This window comes from Acipenser ruthenus, chromosome 20 (assembly GCF_902713425.1).
Source record: "Acipenser ruthenus chromosome 20, fAciRut3.2 maternal haplotype, whole genome shotgun sequence".
Lineage (NCBI taxonomy): Eukaryota > Metazoa > Chordata > Actinopteri > Acipenseriformes > Acipenseridae > Acipenser > Acipenser ruthenus.
Window position 1 is genome coordinate 28,766,134 of NC_081208.1, and position 22,407 is coordinate 28,788,540.

Genomic DNA, 22,407 nt, shown 5'->3' on the forward strand with positions numbered 1-22,407 from the left:
CCATTCTCCTAATACCTCCACAGACAGTCAATGGTCAGCTACTTCTTTATTACTAGGAATGTCTCCCGGCCATCACTCGGAGCATGTCAGCTTCTGCTTGCAGAACATTTTTCAACTGGACTAAATATGCTGTTGTTGCTGTTGTTGGAAACGTAGGATGTTTTGTAATGTCTTTTGTCTAATGTTGATAGTTTAGAGTGGCAGTATTTAGATCTGGCAGTGTTTGGATCATTAAAATAGGCCCCACTTTGTCTAAACCACAACCCCAGTGCTTCATTGGACGCCTATATAAATACAGTGCCTGTAAAACATGTGTGATTAAATGACTGGATTGGCCCAGCAGTTACTAGACCCAGATGATGTTACAATTTCAGTGTCTAAACCTGCACTAATGATGGCTTGATTGATTCCAATCAGTAGAACGGCACTTTCTGAAGATGAAATTCTCACATGTGGTTTGCTGTATTGGAATAAACCCTTTAGAGCAGGGGTCTCCAATCCTGGTCCTGGAGAGCCAGTGTCCTGCCTAGTTTTTGTTCCAACTGTACCCTAAATTACTTCATTGGACCAGTTAAGTGTTTATTGGTTCAATTAATTAATTTAGGGAACAGCTGGAACAAAAACCAGGAGGGAACCGGCCCCTCAGGACCAGGATGGGAGACCCCTGCTTTAGATGGTTAAGCAGTTCTACAGGTGTGTATCAGCTGTATAACTAAACAGTGGGAATGAGTGAAGATGATACAAATCAGACATACATTTATAAAACGTGCCTGAATAAAATCAACGTCTCAATTTCAAATAATAAGACATAAAAGTGCCAAATAAGTAAGTGAAAGATTGGTGCTTTTTCCTGTTACACAGTGCCGTCAAACAAGTCAATTTTGTAAAAGTGCTATAGGAGGCTTGGTGGTTCAGTGGTTAAAGAAATGGGGCTTGCTACCAGGAGGTTCCTAGTTCTATTCCCCGCTCAGCCACTGACTCACTGTGTGTGACCCTGAGTAAGTCAATTAACCTCCTTGTGCTCTGTCCTTCGGATGAGATGTAAAACTGAGACGTAGAAAGCCCAGCATTCTAAACACTGAGCTACTCAAACCCACTGCCTTCCACAATGTTGCCCAGCACTATACCCACTGAGCTGCTCAAACCAACTGCCTTCCACACTGCAGTGGTCAGGAAAATTAAAAGAACCCCATACAGTATCTCACTTACCTCGTTAACTCGGTTCCCACACACACCCACACACGGGCAAGCATGCACACACGATCATACAGTTATTTTCCCAGACCGCGAGAATACAGAAGTTGCCATGTGATTGTGCCACACACCCTTGCCACATGCTTATGGTTGGGATTTTCTATTGAATCCCGTGGTCCTCAAGGCACCTGCTTTGTTTCATAAGAGCTGTATGCCCGTGCAGTGTGCAGCAGGGACTCCCACAGGCTAGCTTCAGCTTGGTTGCTCTAATGTGGGTGGAACGTTCTTGGCACTAAGGTTAAAGGGGAGGTTCTCATCAGCCAGCAGCTTGCTCACTCTCTTAACAATTTGGGACAAACACAGCTCTACTGTTAATGAAAAGAGGCTCCTGGCCCCTTCCTGCCAACACTGAATACCATTCAATTCTGAACACATCGCCGAAGAAGGGGGAAAGCCAAGCAGCTCTGTTAAAGGTACAGAATTGTTGTGTCTTTGATCATTATAGTATATATAGTGATGTTTTTTGATAAACTAATAATATAAATATTTATAGCTATTAATGAGTTAATATCCAGTGTTTTTTTCTGTTACTTTTCATAGGATTTGGGTAAGGGTAAGGGGTACTATCTTGTAACCCCTTACTGGTATTGGTGCACCTTCATTATAAAGTGTTAGTAATACAATTTTTGTATCTAATTTAAGAATGTCTCTGTTTAGTTGTTGTCTAGTTTATTTATTCCTGAAAGCTATTTATTCTGTTAAAAATGTATCTTTGCTGTGTACATAATTTCTCCCACCAGTTTCTGACTTCTGTATATTTTAAAACTTGCAAGCAAGAATTGAGTAAACACCTTGCAAACAAATTCCTCAAAGCGTTTTAACACTGTGCTAAGAACAACAAGAAAATGCTCTAAAATGCTGATCCTATCAAAGCTTCAAATAAATAACTAAAATAATTTAGAAGCTCCTTCGTGCACGGCAGTTGTGACTATTTCTGTAACTGTTTGCTGTTTGCTGTTTGCTTTTCCTTTGACGACACACTTTACATGTTTAGTTAAGCGATAGTCTTTGGGAGCCTGAGCATTACCATGGAAATGAAGGTCGACCCGCCCTGCTCGGTTGCACAGGCTATTATGTATAATTTCCTAGTGGATGGATAAGCAGATATGCTGTCGTTCTGTACAGTGTGCTTTAGAGATAGAGGGCTCAGTGAACCCTTCCAAAGAGTTTATGTACTAGGCTTGTGTCCGTTTCCTCTTCGGGGGCTGCTTTGTGGGATAAATTCTGAAATAAAAACTACTGTAGAGGAGTCTTTTTGCCTGTTGCCTTCATCTCTGTTATCTTGATAAAGGCATAAGCCAAAACATGTGCTTTCTTTGCTCCATTTCTTTTCCTTATAGTTTACATAACTGTTGGGTATCTATGAAGATTGAGGTGTTGAGAGATTTCTGAACCTGAGCCTTCATTATCTAAAATCTAATTCATGCTATCATGCTATTGTCAAAGCATTACCTATATAATCCGCAGGGAGAAACAGGACAAATCCAGACATGTTATACAATAGTGTAGAATGGCTAGGCTTACAGCAATAGACCATTGTGCACTTCTCTTTTATGTGACTCAGTGAAACCGAAATATCTTTTAAATCTATTCAAAACGGTGTGGCCTATAGATGCAGGCAGGGTTGTGATGTGTAGTTTTCAGAATGCTTAGCTTGGTTCCTATTCAGAACAATACAATCCGATCGGTCTTCCTCTAAGGTAAGCAACTTCTTCAGGGGGTTTAAGTGGAGCTTAAAAGTTGTGTGGTTTTATGTTTTGTCTTTTAAAATCCTCCTTGCAGATTCCTGAGCCTCTAAATCTGTTTTAGAGCTCTAATCGGTTGTTACAGTGTACTCACTCAATAACGTCTTTACAAAAAAACATCCTTGTATTTACTTCACTACTGCATAACACACAATCATACTAGGATCTCTACTACATATAGATCTGATATTGCTGGTTGACTGCAGAACAGACAATTATAGGATCACAATTTTATATGCACAACAAATCAAAAGCAAAGGGGTGCTCTAATAAATGTTCACATTACTGTGTGTGTGTGTGTGTGTGTGTGTGTGTGTGTGTGTGTGTGTGTGTGTGTGTGTGTGTGTGTGTGTGTGTGTGTATATATATATATATATATATATATATATATATATATAGCAAGAACTCTATATTCAAGGAGAATCAGGATTCAACAGAATACTCATCAATCTTCACTAGAAATACTTAACAAAAAAGAAAAGTAATTGATAAACTGATAACTTTAATAATAATTTTAACAATTATCTACAAATATTTCCCAGTATCGGATGTTCGTCTCGCATAGAGGGGTGGTGAGCTGTGGGTAAAGCGCCTGCATTGTGTAGATGTATGTGGGTGAGTGTTTGTTACTCATATACAAAGTCCCACTGCTGCAGCCGTCTGTTATGAACAAGTCCTGGGTTATGGAAGGTACAGCTATAGGTGATACAAGTACAAATCCGACCTGTGATTTTGGGGCTGTAAGTAGATTTTTCTTATCTTGTGTTTTTTTCCTTGCGTGAAAAAAATACGAAAAGTCCAATTTGCTCCCAAGATTAAATCATTTCTGCTGCCTTGTTAATAAGGCTTCCTCGCTGCTGTGTTTGTTTTCAGTCCAGCACAAAGTCTGCCTCGCAGAAAAGTATATGCTATTTTTACTTTAGACGGAATTATTTACACACCTGTAACTGTATTTAAAGTACACCTGCTCTTTGATCTCCTTATCTGGCAAGGATATCCTCAATATTTAACTTTTTTTTTGGTGGTAAAGCGAAAAAAATGAAACAACGCAGCCTATTGTTTCCAACTGACACCTCTGAGCGCGTGTTAAAAAAGAGCTGCAGGTTTCTGAGAGAAAGTCTTTTGTAATTAGGCAGGTGTTTAAAGAAAGCGGCGTCAGTTGGGAAATTGCCAATTCTATCAGACAGATAGGGGCTGCTTTCTATAGCAGCGCTTCAAATTATGCAAACTGAGCACGCCTGTGATGCAAAACTAACTACTTGATTGGTAGAGTGAGGCTTACAAGAAACGTCTTTTGTCCTGATAGTTGAAACACTGCCCATATAAGGATTACTCACAGATGATGTAGGTGAAAATTATTCTGATATGATCGATGTAGAATTATTGTTCTTGAACTCATTATCTAACACAGTTGTGTACTTAACAAGGCAAAATTGTCACTAGCACTGTGGACCTCGCTGCCCTTGTTGACCCAACATCCTTCTTAGAAATGCGATGCACCTCTATAAACGTGCACCTACCATTGCTGTTTGATTCTAAAACAAACGCTAATACTTTACACTCCAGTTACTTAAATACATGTGTACTTACACATAATTACAGTGTTATTACAATGTGCTTAATATGTCAATCTTTTTGAAGGATATATGGAAATACAAAATTGTATCAGAAAAGGGTTAGGGCTAGGTTTAGGGCTAGGATTAGGGTTAGGGTTAGGGTTAGGGTTAGGTTTAGGGATAGGGTTAGGGTTAGGTTTAGGGTTAGGGTTAGGGTTAGGGTTAGGTTTAGGGATAGGGTTAGGTTATAGCGTACAAAAGATTAACACATTAAGTACATTGTAACTATGATAAATTACATTGTAATTACACATGTATATACTAAGTATCTTCTATGTAAATAGACAGTAATTAGAGACACTTAATGTAAAGTGTTACCAAACAAACTACTAAGACAGACCAGTTAACACATTTGACTCTGCATAGGCTTTAAATATTAGGAATAGAAATCCCATTTTGAAGTTGAATTTGTAATCTGTGATCAGTTTCAACAGGCATAAAAACTGATTTGATTTTTAAAATAATTGAAAATTGAAAAATAAAATCAAATGTTATTCTTTTTCTACCTATTCAATGTGCTAAAACATAATGGGTGCGAGTAGACCATGGTTATTTTGGGTTAATGGTTTCCTAGACCGCCAGCTTAACAATGTGTACTGTGCTTAGAGAATATAAAGCTTTGTTACACAAAACACTGGTTAGTGTATTAACTTCATAGAACTAGCTTACTAACCTGTTTACAGAATGTTGTTCATTTTGGGTTCATTTTGGGTTAACTATCCATTAACAATAATTACACACAATTTTGTTAACACGTTAGCCAGTGGCCAATAACTAAAATATTTTCTGCCAAGTAAAGTGAAAGGGTTTTCTACACTAAATAATAAGAGCTGTGCCGACTTTCATTCCATGAGTTTAAAACTACCATCATTTGTTAACATAAAAATGTAAATGAAGCAAACTTTGCATTAAACCTTTGCAGAAACACGGCTGCTGTTTGCATAGCATTTGCATACTGACACAGGCTGTTCTGCAAAGTTTTTTCCACAATTACTGCAGAAATAGCAATGACTACTGGGGGTTATGTGGTTTGAGTGTTAAACATCTGACCAGTGCTTGTACACCCCAACATGCAGCACATCTTTAAAGATATGAGACAAATACACAAATAAACTAAGACCAGAACCCACATCCTTTAGCTATACTAAGCACTAGCTCTATCTTAATACAGAGACATAAAAAATAAATGTCTGCCCGTGGACATTAACGTCGAACAAAATGCTATCCGTATTTATAAAAAGAGAGTGTGTCTGCATTGCAGTTTTATGTATGGTACGACCTGTAAGCTTTATTAATAAAACAGAGTGTGTCTGCATTGCAGTTTTATGTATGGTACGTCCTGTAAGCTTTATTAATAAAACAGAGTGTGTCTGCATTGCAGTTTTATGTATGGTACGTCCTGTAAGCTTTATTAATAATGCAAAATAAAAGTAAAAGATAGAACAAATAGTGTACCGGTTCATCCACTGGTTCATCCACTAGGTCCTGGTAGAGTGTTGCATGGGGACATGGTTACACTCTGGTGTACTAGTTGTACTTAGAGAGTGTTAGAGACCCCATTTGAAGACACAGGTGTGCTTTACACCTCTGAGTTTTAATAAGTCACCAGGATGTGACGATTGAAAAGACACTAATTTGCTCTTTATCATGTACTGTAGTAGTGTTGAGATTACCCTTATAAAAGTTTACCAGTATTTTTGCACGGCATTTCTACAGTTTCCACTTCCTCCATGCTTTTCCCATGCCTTCTGCCAGTACAGAGAAATACAAGGAATGTGTGTCTGGGTTACTAAGAATGTTTGAACTCCCTTTACCTTATCCAGCAACTGTTGCTGATCTGTAGCATTCTGTTCAGCAGAGCGACCTCACCAAAGGCATGGTTTCATTTTATTTTTCTTCTCATTTCTCAAGGACACCACAGATATATTTGTCTTCTTTTTAAGTGCTGTTTTTCAACAAAGAAGACAACATTTCTCTGCTGATTTGAATGCCAGCCACATTTCTGAGGTTGTGGTCAGTGAGCTTGAAACAGAAAAACAGTAAGCAGCAATGTGGCTGCCGTTGCTTCTGGCTCTGTTCACCTGCTGCGGTGTGTATTGGGTGGGGGTGGGGTAGTACATACATGTGTACTTACACATGATTACAATATTAGTATGCATAATTGCAATGTACTTTTTGCACAATATTTGGCAGCACACAATTGTATCAGGTTATGGATAGGGTTAGGGTTAGGGTTAGGGATAGGGTTAGGGTTAGGGTTAGGGATAGGGTTAGGGTTAGGGTTAGGGATAGGGTTAGGGATAGGGTTAGGGATAGGGTTAGGATAGGGTTAGGGATAGGGTTAGGGTTAGGGTTAGGGATAGGGTTAGGGATAGGGTTAGGATAGGGTTAGGGATAGGGTTAGGGTTAGGGTTAGGGTTAGGGTTAGGGATAGGGTTAGGGTTAGGGTTAGGATAGGGTTAGGGTATTTCGTACAAAAAGAGTTACACATTAAGTACATTGTTACTATGCATAATAACATTATAATTATGTGTAAGTACACAAGTATTTACTTAGTATCTACTACTGTAAAACAAGAACATTTCACAAGCAAGAAATGTTTGATAATTTCGCATTTATTAAAAATCTGCAGAATCAACGTGCCATGAAATATATTATTCATACATGTGCCGTACATTAAAAGAATAAGAAACGCAAACATTTATTGTAGCAAAAATGGACCTTGAATGCCGCAAAAAAATCATAGACTAGCTGATATTGTAACAACGACGTCTGTATGTCAATTGTAACATGGCTTACTTTGTGTTGTCGTTGTGAGTTTACATATTGATGCCACTTGGTATTCGGTGCCATTTACAATGAGTTCACCCTGGGTATTAATAACCCTTTGCATCACACTGAGACACATCTTCTAAATCCTGTAATAAATATTTCATAGCACATCTTTTGTGTTTCAGATTATTGCGTGGATGCAGGAGAACCCACAGGACAGATCATGTGCTCAGTCACATTGGGACGGATTTGTACATTTCTGCTTTTTGCTTGCTTTCTGAATGACGGTAAGATATAATCACCCATCTCTACTGGACATGCGTGCAGGGGAGCGGTCAGATATTAGGGGAGGGGGACACAGGGGAGGTTGTAATTGTTTAAATACGTTTTTAGTTCATATGTTTGTGTGTAAAGTTGTTACACTGGGTTGCACGTGATTGTGTTAAATGTTTCAAAGGTATATACTGTGCTGTTTACATTTACACTAGATCAGTTTATTCTTTCAGCATATTTTCATATAATAATGGTGAATTAAAAATGAAAGTGGTAGATTTCTCATGATTCTCATGTCACATTATTTATCTCATTTTCTTCCTTAAAAAGTCTATTTCTTTGCAAAAATAAGTTGCAGTAAGCATAGCTTTTAGAACTAAATACTGGAAGTTGAACAAAATCATGGAAAACAATGATATTACAGGGATGGAAATAAGACTCCCATTGCAGAGCAGTTTGATCCATTCATGGTTTTACTATGAGTTTAATAAGACACACCTGCACTTGTTACATACACACTGTGGCCAATCAAGCTTGTATTAAAACCTGGAATGGGTGAAACTTCTGTGCAACAGGAGCCTTATTTCCATGCCTGTATTATGTTAAGTACAGTTAAACCAAAATGGCATGGACTTCTAACATTGTCAAGATTGATGAGGTTTTCAAAAGCTTCCACTAGGACTACCTTGTAGTTCTTGAGGTCAGTTGCATCATTAATGTGTTATGGGTCTGCAGACATTTTGGTGCCATCCCTGAGTCATGTAAAACCTGGAACATGCGTGAGTCATGTGTGCACAGCGAAACTACTGCAATGATATATTCTATTATTTGGGTAATTTCCTTCCCTGCGCTAATCTCTCCTGAAGCAGCAGCTCCCCGATGTGTCAGCATTGCTCTAGCTGCATGGGGGAGGGGTCGTGGGTGTAGAGGTGTGACTTCAGTGGGGGCAGAGACAGTAAAGAGCTGGTCTCATACTTACAGCCACAAGAAAAATGACTAATAACCAGATGCAAGGGGAAAGTTTATTGAATTCTTATATGATCTGGGTCTCACAGTAGGTTAATGTTATGCTTGTGTTGTATCATTATTTATACAGTAAAACCTTGCCTAATAGCCACCTCGGTACAAAGACCATCCCACATTTTTACAGTTTCCATTCATTGACTGCAAAGTAAATGCGATAGCAATATCCCCTTTGGTCATGCATGTATAATTGTACCATGTTAAGTTTCCTATCTGTGCTATATATGTTTTTTGGCAGGGCAACTGAACTACAGTATTAAAGGACTACTTGCGTTGAAGGCCCTGACTGGTGACCTTTATTGTGTAGCTGCAGTGAAGCAAGGTTTCAGTGTAAATTAGCAGATGTGAATCTTCTCACAATACATTAAAGAGAAGAAGAAAACATATTGTAATACAGGTACCATTCGTACACAACAATCGGGTGCATAGTATGAAAGATCGTTCGATCTGAAGTGGTGTTGGTTTGTTCGTTTTCATCTCAACAGGGAGATGCGAAAGAGCCTTCCGATTCTGCGGTGTTAGAAAGCACAGCAATGAGACTCAGAAGCTCCAGCTGAACGTGACGCGAGGCTGCAGTGATCTGAGCATCTCAAGCAACGCGGATACCCTGTTCATCGGAGGAGAGCTCACTATCAGCTGTGTGAACACATCCAGCATCAGCCTGCCCCAGGGCTCAGGACTGGAGACTTCTTTCTGTGTGTACTGGGACGGGTTCCTGGACTTACTGCGGCTCGAATACAACACAACTAGAAATTTTACTCTCTGTGGTCCTTCGACTCCGCAGACCACTTGTTGCACCGACTTATCCTTAAACAATAATAGTGGCAGTAAAGATGTAGGCATTTTCAAAGGAAGTGTACGTGGAGATATTATTGAAGAGAATGCCCAGGAGTTCTATATCTTCAGAGGGGAAAGCAATCGATGTGGTAAGCATGCCTCACTAATACCAGTATTAAAACTAACACTTATACCAGCACACACTTCAGCACTGTGCTATTAGAAGACCAGCATTAAAACTAACACTTATACCAGCACACACTTTAGCACTACTATGTACTATTAGAAGACTGTTTGGAGTATATTTTCAGAACTTTTTACTCCAGTCTTTAATTAATTTACAAAACTTGTGGCATTTTTTTTAATGATTTGTTAATAACATAAACAGACTTAAAAAGCATTATTTAAATAACTTTTGAGTTAATGCTTTGTGAAAATGTGTTGGCCCACTGTGTGGTGTAAAAGACCATGCACACTGCGAGCAAGCGAGTTTCCTAACCACAATATAAAATATCTAGTGTGCATGTGTTTGAAAAGTAACCTCTTGTTGACCCTAGCTGTCCTTGTACACTCATATCAGTCACATGCATACATCATATATCTGGGCCGAGCTATTACTAGATTATTTTATAGGTACACCCTATTGTAACTGGACTGAAACTACTATCATGTTTTATGATTACTATGTTTATTACAGACGTAGCGGTGTGTAAAGACCTGTTAAACACCAGTAATGGACAAACAGCTATGAAATCGGGGCGAGGTGATGAGTAAGTGTGGTTCCAGTACAGTTTCTTTCATTAACTATGTGGGTCACTCAACAACTACACATTTTTATCATTAAATATCGTTGCTTCTCTTTATCAGTATGAGGATGGATGTGGGGAGTTGATATCCAAATCAGGCCTTTGAAATTGGGAAGAAACAAGAGTAAAAAACAGATATACACTGCTGTGCAAAAGTCTTGGACACATTCAGGAGTTACAATGCATACTGATGTTGTGAGCGTCAGCGGTTTACTCCGGGCCTCCGCTGGTGTATTCTGCTGTTGTGGCAGCTTTGACTGTTGTTGATGCAGCTTGGTTTGGGTTGGGGGAGGTCAGGCTTGTCGTTTATATATATATATATATATATATATATATATATATATATATTGCATATATAAATGTTAAATCATTTTTCTAAAGGTATTCAAGTTTTGCATGATGCTGTGGAAATGGAATATGAAATAAAGCGCTGGGTGTGGGTTCCATCTCTTCAATCCTCTGTGTGTCTTACCCTTTAGGTTGGAGAGGTTACTGATGCAGTCAAAGTTCACGAGAGACATGCAGGACTTCGAACTGCCCTGTGGAATCCAAGCCGCAGTCTTTAAATTGGGACCTGATTTTAAGGGCAACACCGTGGTACGACGGGTAAGAGGGGATTTTCTAGATCTGCGCTTTATTATAAAAAGTGAAGTGCAAGAAGATTTACATGCGGTGTGCCATGGTAAAAGCATAGAGGAGAGTAGCAAGCATTGTGAAAGCATGGTGTTTCACAGGGAGGTGTGGCAAAGCATTGTGAAAGCCAGGGCTTATTGAGGTAACGCTTGGCACATGTCTGGTTTACGCATGGTCACAGTGCATTGCTGTGGTGAGCAGTCACTAGTAATGTCTCAGGGTGCATTGCAATCATTGAGCAGGTATGTACCTCTGCAGCACAAAGTGCTATTTAACAGAGTTTGTGATTAAACGTTTTTAGAAATCCTGCTCACAACATTCAAGCCAGTCAGATGGTGATTCTTGGGACTCTTGTGCATTTTTTGTAAAGAGCTTTTCGGTATCTGTGGCTGTGAAATGCGCTATAGAAGCCCAAGATTGCTGCTGTGTAACTCTTTGAACACTCTCCTCCTCAGTGATGGGGAACCTGTGTTCTGTCACACACAGGCATCAGTTGTACACAGTGATAACGGCCTCTCTCCTTGTTCTACAGGAAGGCAGGTTCCCTGGCATCAACAAGCCCCCCTCCGTGTACATCCCTCCCACTCTGCTGGGAAACAAAACCAGGGCACGGAAAACACCAAAAATTATCTGTTTGTTTCATAACAACAACAGCCTTTTCCAGGTAATGTAGCTGCAGCCATCTCTTCTCCCCCAAATGTTATTGAATTCACAATACATTTATATAATTCTTCAGAGATGGAAATAGGACTCCTACTGCACAGCGGTTTGATCCACCCCTTATTTTACTGTGTGTTTAATGATGAGCTTCAGCTTGTTACCTATACACAGTGGCTAACCAAGCTCTGGCATGGGTGAAACTGCTATGTAATAGGAGTCTTATTACCATCTCTGTCTTTATAACTACTAATGTAACATACTATATATATATATATATATTGCGCAGAATGTTTCCTGTCTGGCCCTGTACCTATAATTTCAGCGGGACACAGAAGTGAATATGCAGCAAGTTCTTTCATATTTCCATTTCAAAGGCTAACTGTATTTGTTCCCCTTAGTTCCCTCTTTTAAACCGGTTCAATCAGTTGTGTGTTCAGACAGGTGAAGTCATAGTTCTGTCATAACTTGTAGCTTCTAGAGTTTTGAGAGAACAGTGCTCACTGCTGCAGTTTCTATGGTAGCCAGAGACTGCAAATAACACCTATAAAGGGTGTGCACTGAGAACCTCAACACTTGTTGCAGGACAAAAACAGCGTGATTTTAAACGGGGATGTCGTTGGAGTGACGGTTGAAAACGAAGTCATCGCTGACCTTGTTGAGCCAGTGATTTTTACCTTTTTTCACAAGAAGCAGCCAGTAAGTGCCCACCATTCTTAAATAAACCCAGTTGCAACAGTTTATAAATTGACTTTTTTAAATGTATCTGTAAATGAGGGTGGGTGAAATTTACAGCCAAACATAAAGCCAAACATGTGCTAAAGGGCTAGTGGAAGCACAACAATCAGAACATCATTAAAATGACATACACTGACCAGCAGTGTCACTGTGTGCTATGATTAGATCAGAATGTGATCCGCTTTTGCACATCTTCAATGAGTCGTCGTGTCTGACACAGATACACATTTCTCACATCAGGATCTTTTACTTCCTGTAACTGGCAGCAGTTTCACATGTGTAGTCTTTGGAAACCACATCAAAGGCCCAGTATAATGTCAGGTCTAAATAAGGATCTCTTTTTCTGTGTAGTGCAGCAATTCAGCTCTCAGCTGAGTGTTCTAACACAACAGTAGCAATGCATTCACTGTAGGACTCAGGCACAGAGTAATAGTCTCTCAATGAATCCTCTCAGGGTACCAGGTTCAAGTAGACCAGCAGCCATTACCTGCAATTAACCTCTGCTCCAGACACTTATGTAACAGTTTTCCAGTTCTAGGTGTGACTGCATCCATTTGCTACTTGAGCTTCTCAAGCAGTCGAACAACACTAAATCAGCAATAATTAAGTCATAAGCATTGGACTTTCACTACAAAATAATAGCATTTGCGATCTCTCATTGATTGTTTGCGTCAATGGTCATTTTAAAGAACTTTAAATTTTTTTACAGGTTCCTATTGTGTACATGTTTCGCATTATTATACAGAGTACTGTACTGTATGGAGGTCGCAAGATGTTTTCATTACGTTACCAGTAATTTTAGTTCAGGTTCTGTAAGGTCTATTTAGATCTGACATAGAGTGGAGGCTGGAGTTATATTGACCGCTGACAAATAGGCTGCAGAACTGAAGAAACTGACATGATTTCAAAACTGTACCGTCTTGACATAGCAAAGGTAGTGCACTCTCACCCTTTTTTTATGGCTCGTGGGCGCTCCTATTCATAGTGAAACTGAGATACAATCATGTGTAGCTCAATGGGGCCATCTAGAGGTCAGCAGCAGCAGTGCATTCAAAAGCACTGATGCAGTGAAAAGCCTGTAACAGTAGTTAACACTATTTTGTTTACTTTCCAGGAGAATATGACGAGAACATGTGTTTTCTGGGATGGGCTGCCACATGGTAATTTTAAAGAACTGTTACATGTATTTTAACCTCAAATGTAATGTCTGTGTAATGGTAGATAATGCGCTGAGTTTCTGTGCGTTTACAGCTGCGTGTCCTAATGCTTTTTGAACATTCAGAAGGAACAGTTTTGCGTCAAGACAATTTTTGTGACAAGAGTGGGTTTTCCTGCGTCCGTGGAAAGATTGAGTCAGTGCTTAAATAAAAGCAAACGATACATTTTGTTGTTTTGAAAAAAAAGAAGTTGCTTACCGAATATGTTTAGCTCTGCATTTCAGTTTTCAAAACCTCATTGAAATTTACGCAAGAAAACACATTGCAAATAAATTGATTTCAACGAATTACTGGTCCAACAAAGGATTTAAAAAATCATAATTTTGTTTGTTTCTACAACATTAATAGTGCAATTGGTGGTTAATGTAACCAGCTTTTTGAATGACATGTAAGCTAACCTGTAGATTGCTCCTCCAATTAAAAAACAAATCTTTGTTTCAGAAGGCAAAATGTTTTGGAATGAATCGGGTTGTAAAACTTTGAAGAGTGACACTCAAACTGCATGTCATTGCGATCACTTGACCTATTTTGCAGTGCTGTTGGTAGGTATAATCGTTTAGACTTTATATTGGTACATTTGTGCGTCCGATAACTGTAGTAGCATACATGTATGTCAAAAGTTTCATTAGCAAAGTTTAATAAAGTTACTGTACCAAACCAGAATTAAACGACGCAGGGGTTTGGAAGTAGTTTTGAGCTTTTTCTTTTTTGTTTTAGAATTGTAACTCTTAATTGTAATTTCCTTCCTGAAAACAAAAACACTAATGTCAGTTTGGAGCTTTGAGAATCGGGCCCAGTGAGTGTTGGTGAATTGTGGTGCTTCATCACACCATACAGATTGTGCTGAATGTACAGTGTGGTTAAAGAACATGCAGGATCAGGCAACACAGCAAGCTGCATTATCTAATAAATCAATATGTCGAAACTGTGTGTGTGGCAGCAAAGCATCGTGAACAGCAACTCAAGCAAAACCTGAAATTACCACACGTGGCAACTGATGTTCAATTTAATGATATCTTCTGTCTGTGGTTAGGAGCTTGCCAGTTTCACTTTGTTTTTTTCACTTTGTTTTTTTTTTCTGTTGCAGCAAATTTCCAATAAGCCTGTGCACAATCTGGAAGCACAGACAAACATCACCTACATCGGATGTGGGATCTCTGCCTTGTGCTGCGTTCTCACTATCGGGCTGTTTTTGTGTCAGAGGTATTTGTTTTAATCAGTTTGAGTGTCAGGAGTCCACTTCACTGCAGCATTGCAAGCGCTATAAAGCATTCCTTCTATAGAGATCAGGATCCATGTTCATTTGCAGTGTGGTCTCTGTGATTTAATGTGGTTTGACTACACTTAATAGAGGAGTCGTGTTGTTTTCTTTTTTTTTTACCATGATATACTGTAGGTTTGTCACATTTTTTATAAAGACTACAGCAAGATTCAGAAGTTGTTTGAAAGTTGCATGTTGCAGATTGAAATGGTGTCATGACTTTCCTGCAAATTCAATTCCTTGCAAACTGCTGAGCCTTTCATTTTTTTCTGCAGGAAATGTACTTCTGACAAATCCAGCTTGATCCACATGAACCTAGCCGTGGCTCTGCTCCTGCTGAACGTCAGCTTTCTTTTAAATATGACTCTGGCTTCTCTGTGTAATGAAGGAGTGTGCCTCTTGCTGGCCCTCATGCTGCATTACTCCCTGCTCTGCTCCTTCACCTGGATGGGAATCGAAGCCTACAATGTCTACAGGCTGCTGTGTCAGGTGTTTCGCACATACACGAGTCTATACATGCTCAAGCTCTGCCTTGTGGGCTTTGGTAAGTAAAGAAGCAAGTGCATTTGAAAGGGAGAACCCTACCCTTGTACATGTTTCCAATAGTAAAAGCATAGCAAAGTGTAATAAAGCACAGTGGAAGCATGGTAAAGCATAGGCAAGCATTGTAAAGCACAGAGCGGTCTGGTAAAGCATATTACAAAAAAAACAAACATGGCAAACCAGGGTAAACTGTGGTGAATGCATAGTATAATTGTGGGAAAAGCATGCCAAAAGTGCACCAATACCATGCAAAACTACCCTGGTAAACTTGTAGAAATGTATTTACAGTATGGAGAGGTACTGTAGTGCAGAGTATGTGTAGATCGATGTTGAAATGCTGAAGATGTTACTGACTTGTTATTCAAGACATTCTGAATTACAGGGATAATGAGAACCAACTCCAGAGAGGACCGCAGTTCAAATAATAAATCGATCTTCTTCTGTGTAAATGAATTGAATAGACACCCTGTGTTTCATTTCTTACCAGGTTAAGTGCGATGTGTTTTCTATGATTGGTGTTTGTACATTTAGCAGCGTTTCCTACAAGGTATTTTATTTTTTGGAGCTCTGGAAAAACCTCGCCGTTTTTAAAAAGTGTTTCTGCTTGTTTGTTTTCACAGTGCTCCCTGCTGCTTTTGTGTGTGGATTTGCTTCAAGAGGTGCTTATGGTTTGTATCGCATCACATCCTCAACAGGCACTGAAACAACAATGTAAGTCCCACTCACCTCTGAGTTTGATAACTTATACACCGGTTTTTACGGTACTTAATGAAAAACTGACGAAAATGGAAAAATGTGACATTTCAATACCTAACCTAACATGAAATACTAAAATCCTATTATGGCTTCCGGACCGGTAGATTATTTTGCAATATCATTTTGTAGTTTATTGATTGCATGATCTAAATTATGTTCATATATTATTTTTTTTAATGGTCTCAATCCTAAAATTCTAGGTGAAGCTAAACATTTGGCCACAGCTGTAGGTAAGCTACGTAAAGCAAAGAGAGGTATGGTAAAGCAAATTTAAAAACATGGCAAACCACGGTAAATGATGGTAAATGCATGGCAAAATTCCATGTTCATTTACTGAGGTAAACGTTAATAAAGTTAGCATCTTGTAAGAAACCTCTCTGCGTCACCAGCAGTCCCATCACACGCAGTAGAAGAAAGATACAGAAGAGTGGAGCGTTGGCTCATTGATATGCGTGTGGATTTTTGATTTGTATTCTTGTTAAACAGGTGCTGGATACTGCATCCGCTGGTCCATTACATCGCAAACGTTGGGTACTTTGTTGTGATTTTCCTCTTCGGTATCTCCATGTTGGTGGTTACAGTCGTCAGGATCAGACATACAGAGAAACACAAATGCACTCCAGAGAGGAGTTCCTGGAAGCTGGTCTCCTCGGTGCTGATGCTCACCTGTCTGTTTGGAACCACCTGGGGGCTGAATTTCTTCTCCTTCACCTTTACTGGACAGCTGTTATCCACCATCCTAAACTCCCTGCAAGGTGGGTACAGCATTCACATCGCCAGCTTTATTTTACTCACCTCAGAACACAAACTTATGTGGCAGGAACGAGAACTGAAGAGGAGCTCCTGGACTCGTAGGCAGAGCACTTCACAGCCTTATCAAAAATTGTTTCAAAAACACACAATAAGTTTGCACACCTCATAAAAAGGTACATATATGATATTTAAAGCTACTTAACTTATTTAAAGCAAGTTTTTGAAGAATGAAATAAAGTATGATATTCTTGTCAACTGTTATGGAAGCATCCTTTACACTCATACTGGTCAAATGTACTGTACTTGTTCAGCATTGCTGTGTAGAGCCCATAATTAAGATCCCTGTGAGAGAGCTGAGTACAGAGTCTATTCAAACATTCCCAATTTAAACACATTGATTTTCCCTATTATTTGTCTCTTGCAGGTTTCTGCCTTTGTGTGCGTTACTTTCTCATGAGACCCAAACAAGGCACCAGTGGATCCAGGTTAAGCAAGTTTTGGTTGGGTTCATTGAGAAACACTTCATCCAGTAATGCTGCAGAATCTAAATCACTGAACTCTTAGTAGTACAAGCACATGTGCATCTTCAGCAGAGATCATGCTGCGCCGTGCTTCTGACTCAAGAGACCTCTTTTGTGTTAAATGCATCTGTTGCCACTATGCCTACAATGGTAAATGTGATTGCATTTGAATAGAAATTCTTAAACCCTTAAAACACACAAGCAGAAAATGACATTATCAAGCCCCAGAATTCCAACTGAAGAGATTCCATGAAATTATTTAGAACAAAAAAAACACACATACTGTACTATGGCCAGCAGGTGGCGCAGAATGTAAATACGGTAATAATGCTATCAGGGCTGTTTCTGTTTAAAGCAGCATTTTAAATCTCTAGTCGTGCGGTATGCTGAAGCCTTTTACTTCTCTTTTCTATCAGCGATTTTCTGTTCTTAAACTATCTAACATTCTACGTGCAATAAATGTTTTTGTTTAACGAGGGGGGGGGGGAGGGGGGTACATTTTTTTATTAGTTTTTTAACTTAAGTTTTACCTATTATTTGTATAAATTACATTTGTTTTTGTTTGAATAAAAATGGTTGTTGTCTTAATAATATATATATATATATTTTTAAATAAAGTATGGTACATGTTGTTGTCCATGTAGTTTTCCAGAGAGATGTTCTTTTCAATGGGAACCGTGAAAAACACCCCTAACTGTATAGCAATTCAAAACAGCAAAGCCCATCCAGTATTGTCTGCACAATGGGCCCGTTTCACAAGGAATATTTTGTTGAAGACTGTTTTTTAAAGTCCATGTAGAGTATTTAAACCAGGTTCAGTGCAGTTCAGGAATCCGGTTTCAGAAAGGGTTTATTAGTTGATTCTCATCTTTCAAAGCACGGTTTAACCCTAAGAAATAGCTTCTTAACACCCTTTAAAGAAAGCTTCTTAACACCCTTTAAAGAAAACAGACCTCACAGTCTAGTGAATAGGTGCTCATGTGGCACCTTTTGTGAATAAATATTTTTTTGGTAGGATCAAATACTGACTATTACTTTTTGCAATTATATTACAGGGCAGCAGGGTGGAGTAGTAGGGCAGCAGTGTGGAGTAGTGGTTAGGGCTTTGGACTCTTGACTGGAGGGTCGTGGGTTCAATCCCTGATAGGGGACACTGCTGCTGTACCCTTGAGCAAGGTACTTTACCTAGATTGCGCCAGTAAAAACCCAACTGTATAAATGGGTAATTGTATGTAAAAATAATGTGATATCTTGTAACAATTGTAAGTCACCCTGGATAAGGGTGTCTGCTAAGAAATAAATAATAATAATAATACTTCCATTTTCCTCTTCATATCACAGGTCCACAAACCTGCAATTTTAAACTTAAAGATAAGGGTAGTTTTGTTTTGCATGCACACATTTATTAACATGAGTTCATAGTAAATTCAAAGTTTTGTTTTTACACTGTGATGAATTTGGTCTTGGGAGAACTAAGGGGAGGTTTTTGAAGGAAACTTTCACAACATACTGACAGTATTACCAAAGAGCTACTGTACAATCAACGTGTTTCCACTGCGCTGGCGATCACTTCATTTCTCAACTTCTTTTTCCACAGGGTTTTGTTGTTCGGGGGTAAGTATATCCAGATATATCCAGATAGTATATATTGGAACTTTATGTCATCTGCCTTTGCATTATATTTCCTTCCTTACCTGTTAAATATCCTATGGTGCGTTTTCCCCATCATACTTTATTGTTTAAATCAGTATCTACAATTCCTTAAAAAATGTTCCAGTAAAATGTCAACCACTTTACTGTAGAGGGAGGAGGGGTGGGCTAGAATTTCTGAAGACGCTTGTGGAAGAAGTTCTGTGAAGGGGAATCCTGCTGTCCCTTCCCCGCACTTACATGACATTTCACTTCCTCTTATCTACATCGCTGGATGACTGGGAGTCATCAGTAACTAGTGTGAGTGCTCGGCCACGCTCTCAAATGCTCCAGCAACTAACCAGCATTCAAAACAGACAATAGAAAGGTCCCAATAGTGAGTCTACAGTACCAGACCAATGGCATCCTCTAGTGTCTAGTTCATACCAGTCAAACAGCTTTTCCATTGAACTACAAGCAACACAAATAAAACAATTTTTTGAAAAAGCCCATTTCTCTTTTAAAACATAGTAAAATGCATTTTCCACGTGATGTTTAGACTTAAATATAAAAATAATAGTATTCTAACATTTGGAATAACCGTGATGATATTCCAACAGTACCAGTAATACAATTCATAGAAAAAGTGCAGAAAAACTAATACAGATCTTTTGTTTTTGCTAATTTCCAGTCGTTCTGTAAGTCGTGTTGTTTCTATAATTTTTGCTTCCACGTTGGTATTAACTGGATTGTATTTGGGGTACCACTTGGGGGACTACCTGCTCATCAGAATCTGCTTATTTAAAGTGGAGATGAGATCTATTCAGAGACACCGTAGATTTCGATTCTTTGACGAAAAGTTCTGTATCATAGTAGTTTTTGTCCACCTTTTATACTAACTTTAATACGAATATTTGTAATAAAATCTTCTCTTTTTTTTGGTCACAGATCCCAGAGAAGTCTTGAGTCACAAACAGTCTATTCACATTAAACTTGGGTCACAGACCAATCATATCCCAAGAGACTTAGCAAATCTGTCCAATACTGTAGCTGGCCAAGTATCAAAACCACCACATAAATCAACGTGTTAGTAAATACGCTTCCCAACACAGCTATGAAAAACAACTTGGAGCTCTCAGTATCATGAAAACCACGGCCTACAAAAATAGTTTCTGCATAGTTTCATGAATACCGGACAAGTTCAACAGCTCAGGCAAGTGCACAGGGCCTTGACCCCTGTACGCAATCAACTGTAACTGCTAGGTTATGGGTCAATGTCATGTCTGGAAAGAATTGCAGAGGCTCTGTGTGGTGTTACATCACTTGGTATCCTGTGCTATAAAAAGCTCAGTCAGAGGGGAAGTTGATTGCTTCACTAATCACAGTTTTCTTTGGTTTTTTACAATGGAGTACTGTACACTGTGGGTGATTTGTTTCATACCACAGCTACACATGCTATCCTCACTGCTTAATGGTTAGGTATTTAATACATGGAGTCAATGTTCTATTGCAACCTGATCTAAGTGCAGCCCAATACACCTAACTTTTAGGACTAGTTTATAAAATGTTAATAAACCATTTTGTGATGTGAGTTTTCCAGGTTCAAGCTAGGTTAGAGCTGCCATCCTTCGTCTGGTATCATCTGACATAATGAAACCAGTCTTCTTTCTGCTGATTTTAAAGATCCGACAACATCTGCCTTATCCAATCCAGTAGGGGGCTGTGTGGTCCAGTGGTTAAAGAAAAGGGCTTGTAACCAGGAGGTCCCCGGTTCAAATCCCATCTCAGCCACTGACTCATTGTGTAACCCTGAGCAAGTCACTTAACCTCCTTGTGCTCTGTCTTTCGGGTGAGACGTAATTGTAAGTGACTCTGCAGCTGATGCATAGTTCACACACCCTTTTCTCTGTAAGTTGCCTTGGATAAAGGCATCTGCTAAATAAACAAATAATTATGGAAGAGCAGATGGCTTGCTTTCTATGCACTCGGAAACACACTGTTGTAGTCTTATAATTTACATTTAAAAGGTGGAGATTAATTATTAAATTACTGCAGCATATTTATAAAACAGAAACTAACAGCTTGAGAGTGCTGAAGACTCAAGACCTTGAATTACATCACCTGAGTTGTTTGCCATGGTATTTTTGAATGATATTTGTGCAGTTTTACAATGCTTTTTCCATAGCTATATTATGTATTTCCCATAGTTTACCCTGGTTTGCCATGTTTTCTAAGGTGTTTTATGATACCTTGCTATTCTTTACAATGCTTGCCTCTGCTTTACCATACTCTATGCTATGCTTTATTACACTTTGCTATGTTTTTACTATGGGAAACTTTTACAAGGGTTATCTCTTTTCAAAAACCACACCTTCATTTATGACACTGTCCTTATCATTAGCACTAACTGCCGGTTGTAAAGCTTTGCAAGGGAGAAGTTACAAAGACTCATTCAGCCTCCTGGAGTTAGTGGAAATGTAATGTGGGACATGCTTTTGGGGCACATGTGACCTATAGAATACAATGGTTTGGAGAATCTCATGATGATTTGAGTGGGATGTTGGCTACAAACCTCTCTGTTGTTGTATTATATTACTGTACAGTAGGTAACATCTGGTGGTCGAACGACACTGACCATAGTGATTTATTAAAGGGGTTGAATCACTGCTACAGACAGTCAACAGCAGACTTGAGTAAGGGTCTGATTGCTTAGATTTCTTGAACAGGAACAGTAACGCCATACAGATCATGTAACTTGGATAGTTTCAGTTCCAGTAAATTCCTGTTACTTATAACAAAAATGTCTCCAATTCACAACTCAAATATGATGAAAGTAAATTACTAAAACCGTCCTGTTTATAGAAAGACATTATAAGGTACAGTACTTTCAATTCTGCTGTATATTAAATGGAGGAACAACTTAGAGGCAAGAGTGTTTCAAATTGACCAGCTGCAATCTTTATTAACATTATAAATCACATACCCATTGAATCCTATTAGCAGCAACTGCACTTATAATATCACTGAGAGTGTAGATCTGCACTCAGAATGTATAATATCACTGAGAGTGTAGATCTGCACTCACAATGTATAATATCACTGAGTGTAGATCTGCACTCAGAATGTATAATATCACTGAGAGTGTGGATCTGCACTCAGAAGGTATAATATCACTGAGAGTGTAGATCTGCACTCAGAATGTATAATATCACTGAGAGTGTAGATCTGCACTCACAATGTGTAATATCACTGAGTGTAGATCTGCACTCAGAATGTATAATATCACTGAGTGTAGATCTGCACTCAGAATGTATAATATCACTGAGAGTGTAGATCTGCACTCACAATGTGTAATATCACTGAGAGTGTAGATCTGCACTCAGAATGTATAATATCACTGAGAGTGTAGATCTGCACTCACAATGTGTAATAT

General features: G+C 38.9%; 1 protein-coding gene across 2 annotated transcripts; it reads left to right on the forward strand.

Moving 5' to 3' along the window:
* The first annotated feature begins 1,481 nt into the window (after positions 1-1,481).
* Positions 1,482-18,610, forward strand: LOC117425946 (adhesion G-protein coupled receptor G5-like). Of its 2 annotated transcripts, none has more exons than XM_034043276.3 (14): positions 1,482-1,667; positions 7,573-7,674; positions 9,169-9,609; positions 10,158-10,230; positions 10,746-10,872; positions 11,432-11,563; positions 12,142-12,255; positions 13,409-13,454; positions 13,953-14,053; positions 14,599-14,714; positions 15,048-15,316; positions 15,936-16,026; positions 16,558-16,826; positions 17,249-18,610. In XM_034043276.3, exons 2-14 carry the CDS (start codon positions 7,611-7,613, stop codon positions 17,386-17,388), a joined length of 1,983 nt encoding a protein of 660 aa, XP_033899167.1. In that variant the 5' UTR covers positions 1,482-1,667; positions 7,573-7,610; the 3' UTR covers positions 17,389-18,610. The 2 variants fall into 2 exon arrangements, with proteins under 2 accessions (XP_033899167.1, XP_033899168.1); XM_034043277.3 differs by lacking the exon at positions 1,482-1,667 and adding an exon at positions 2,903-2,954.
* The last annotated feature ends 3,797 nt before the right edge of the window (positions 18,611-22,407 follow it).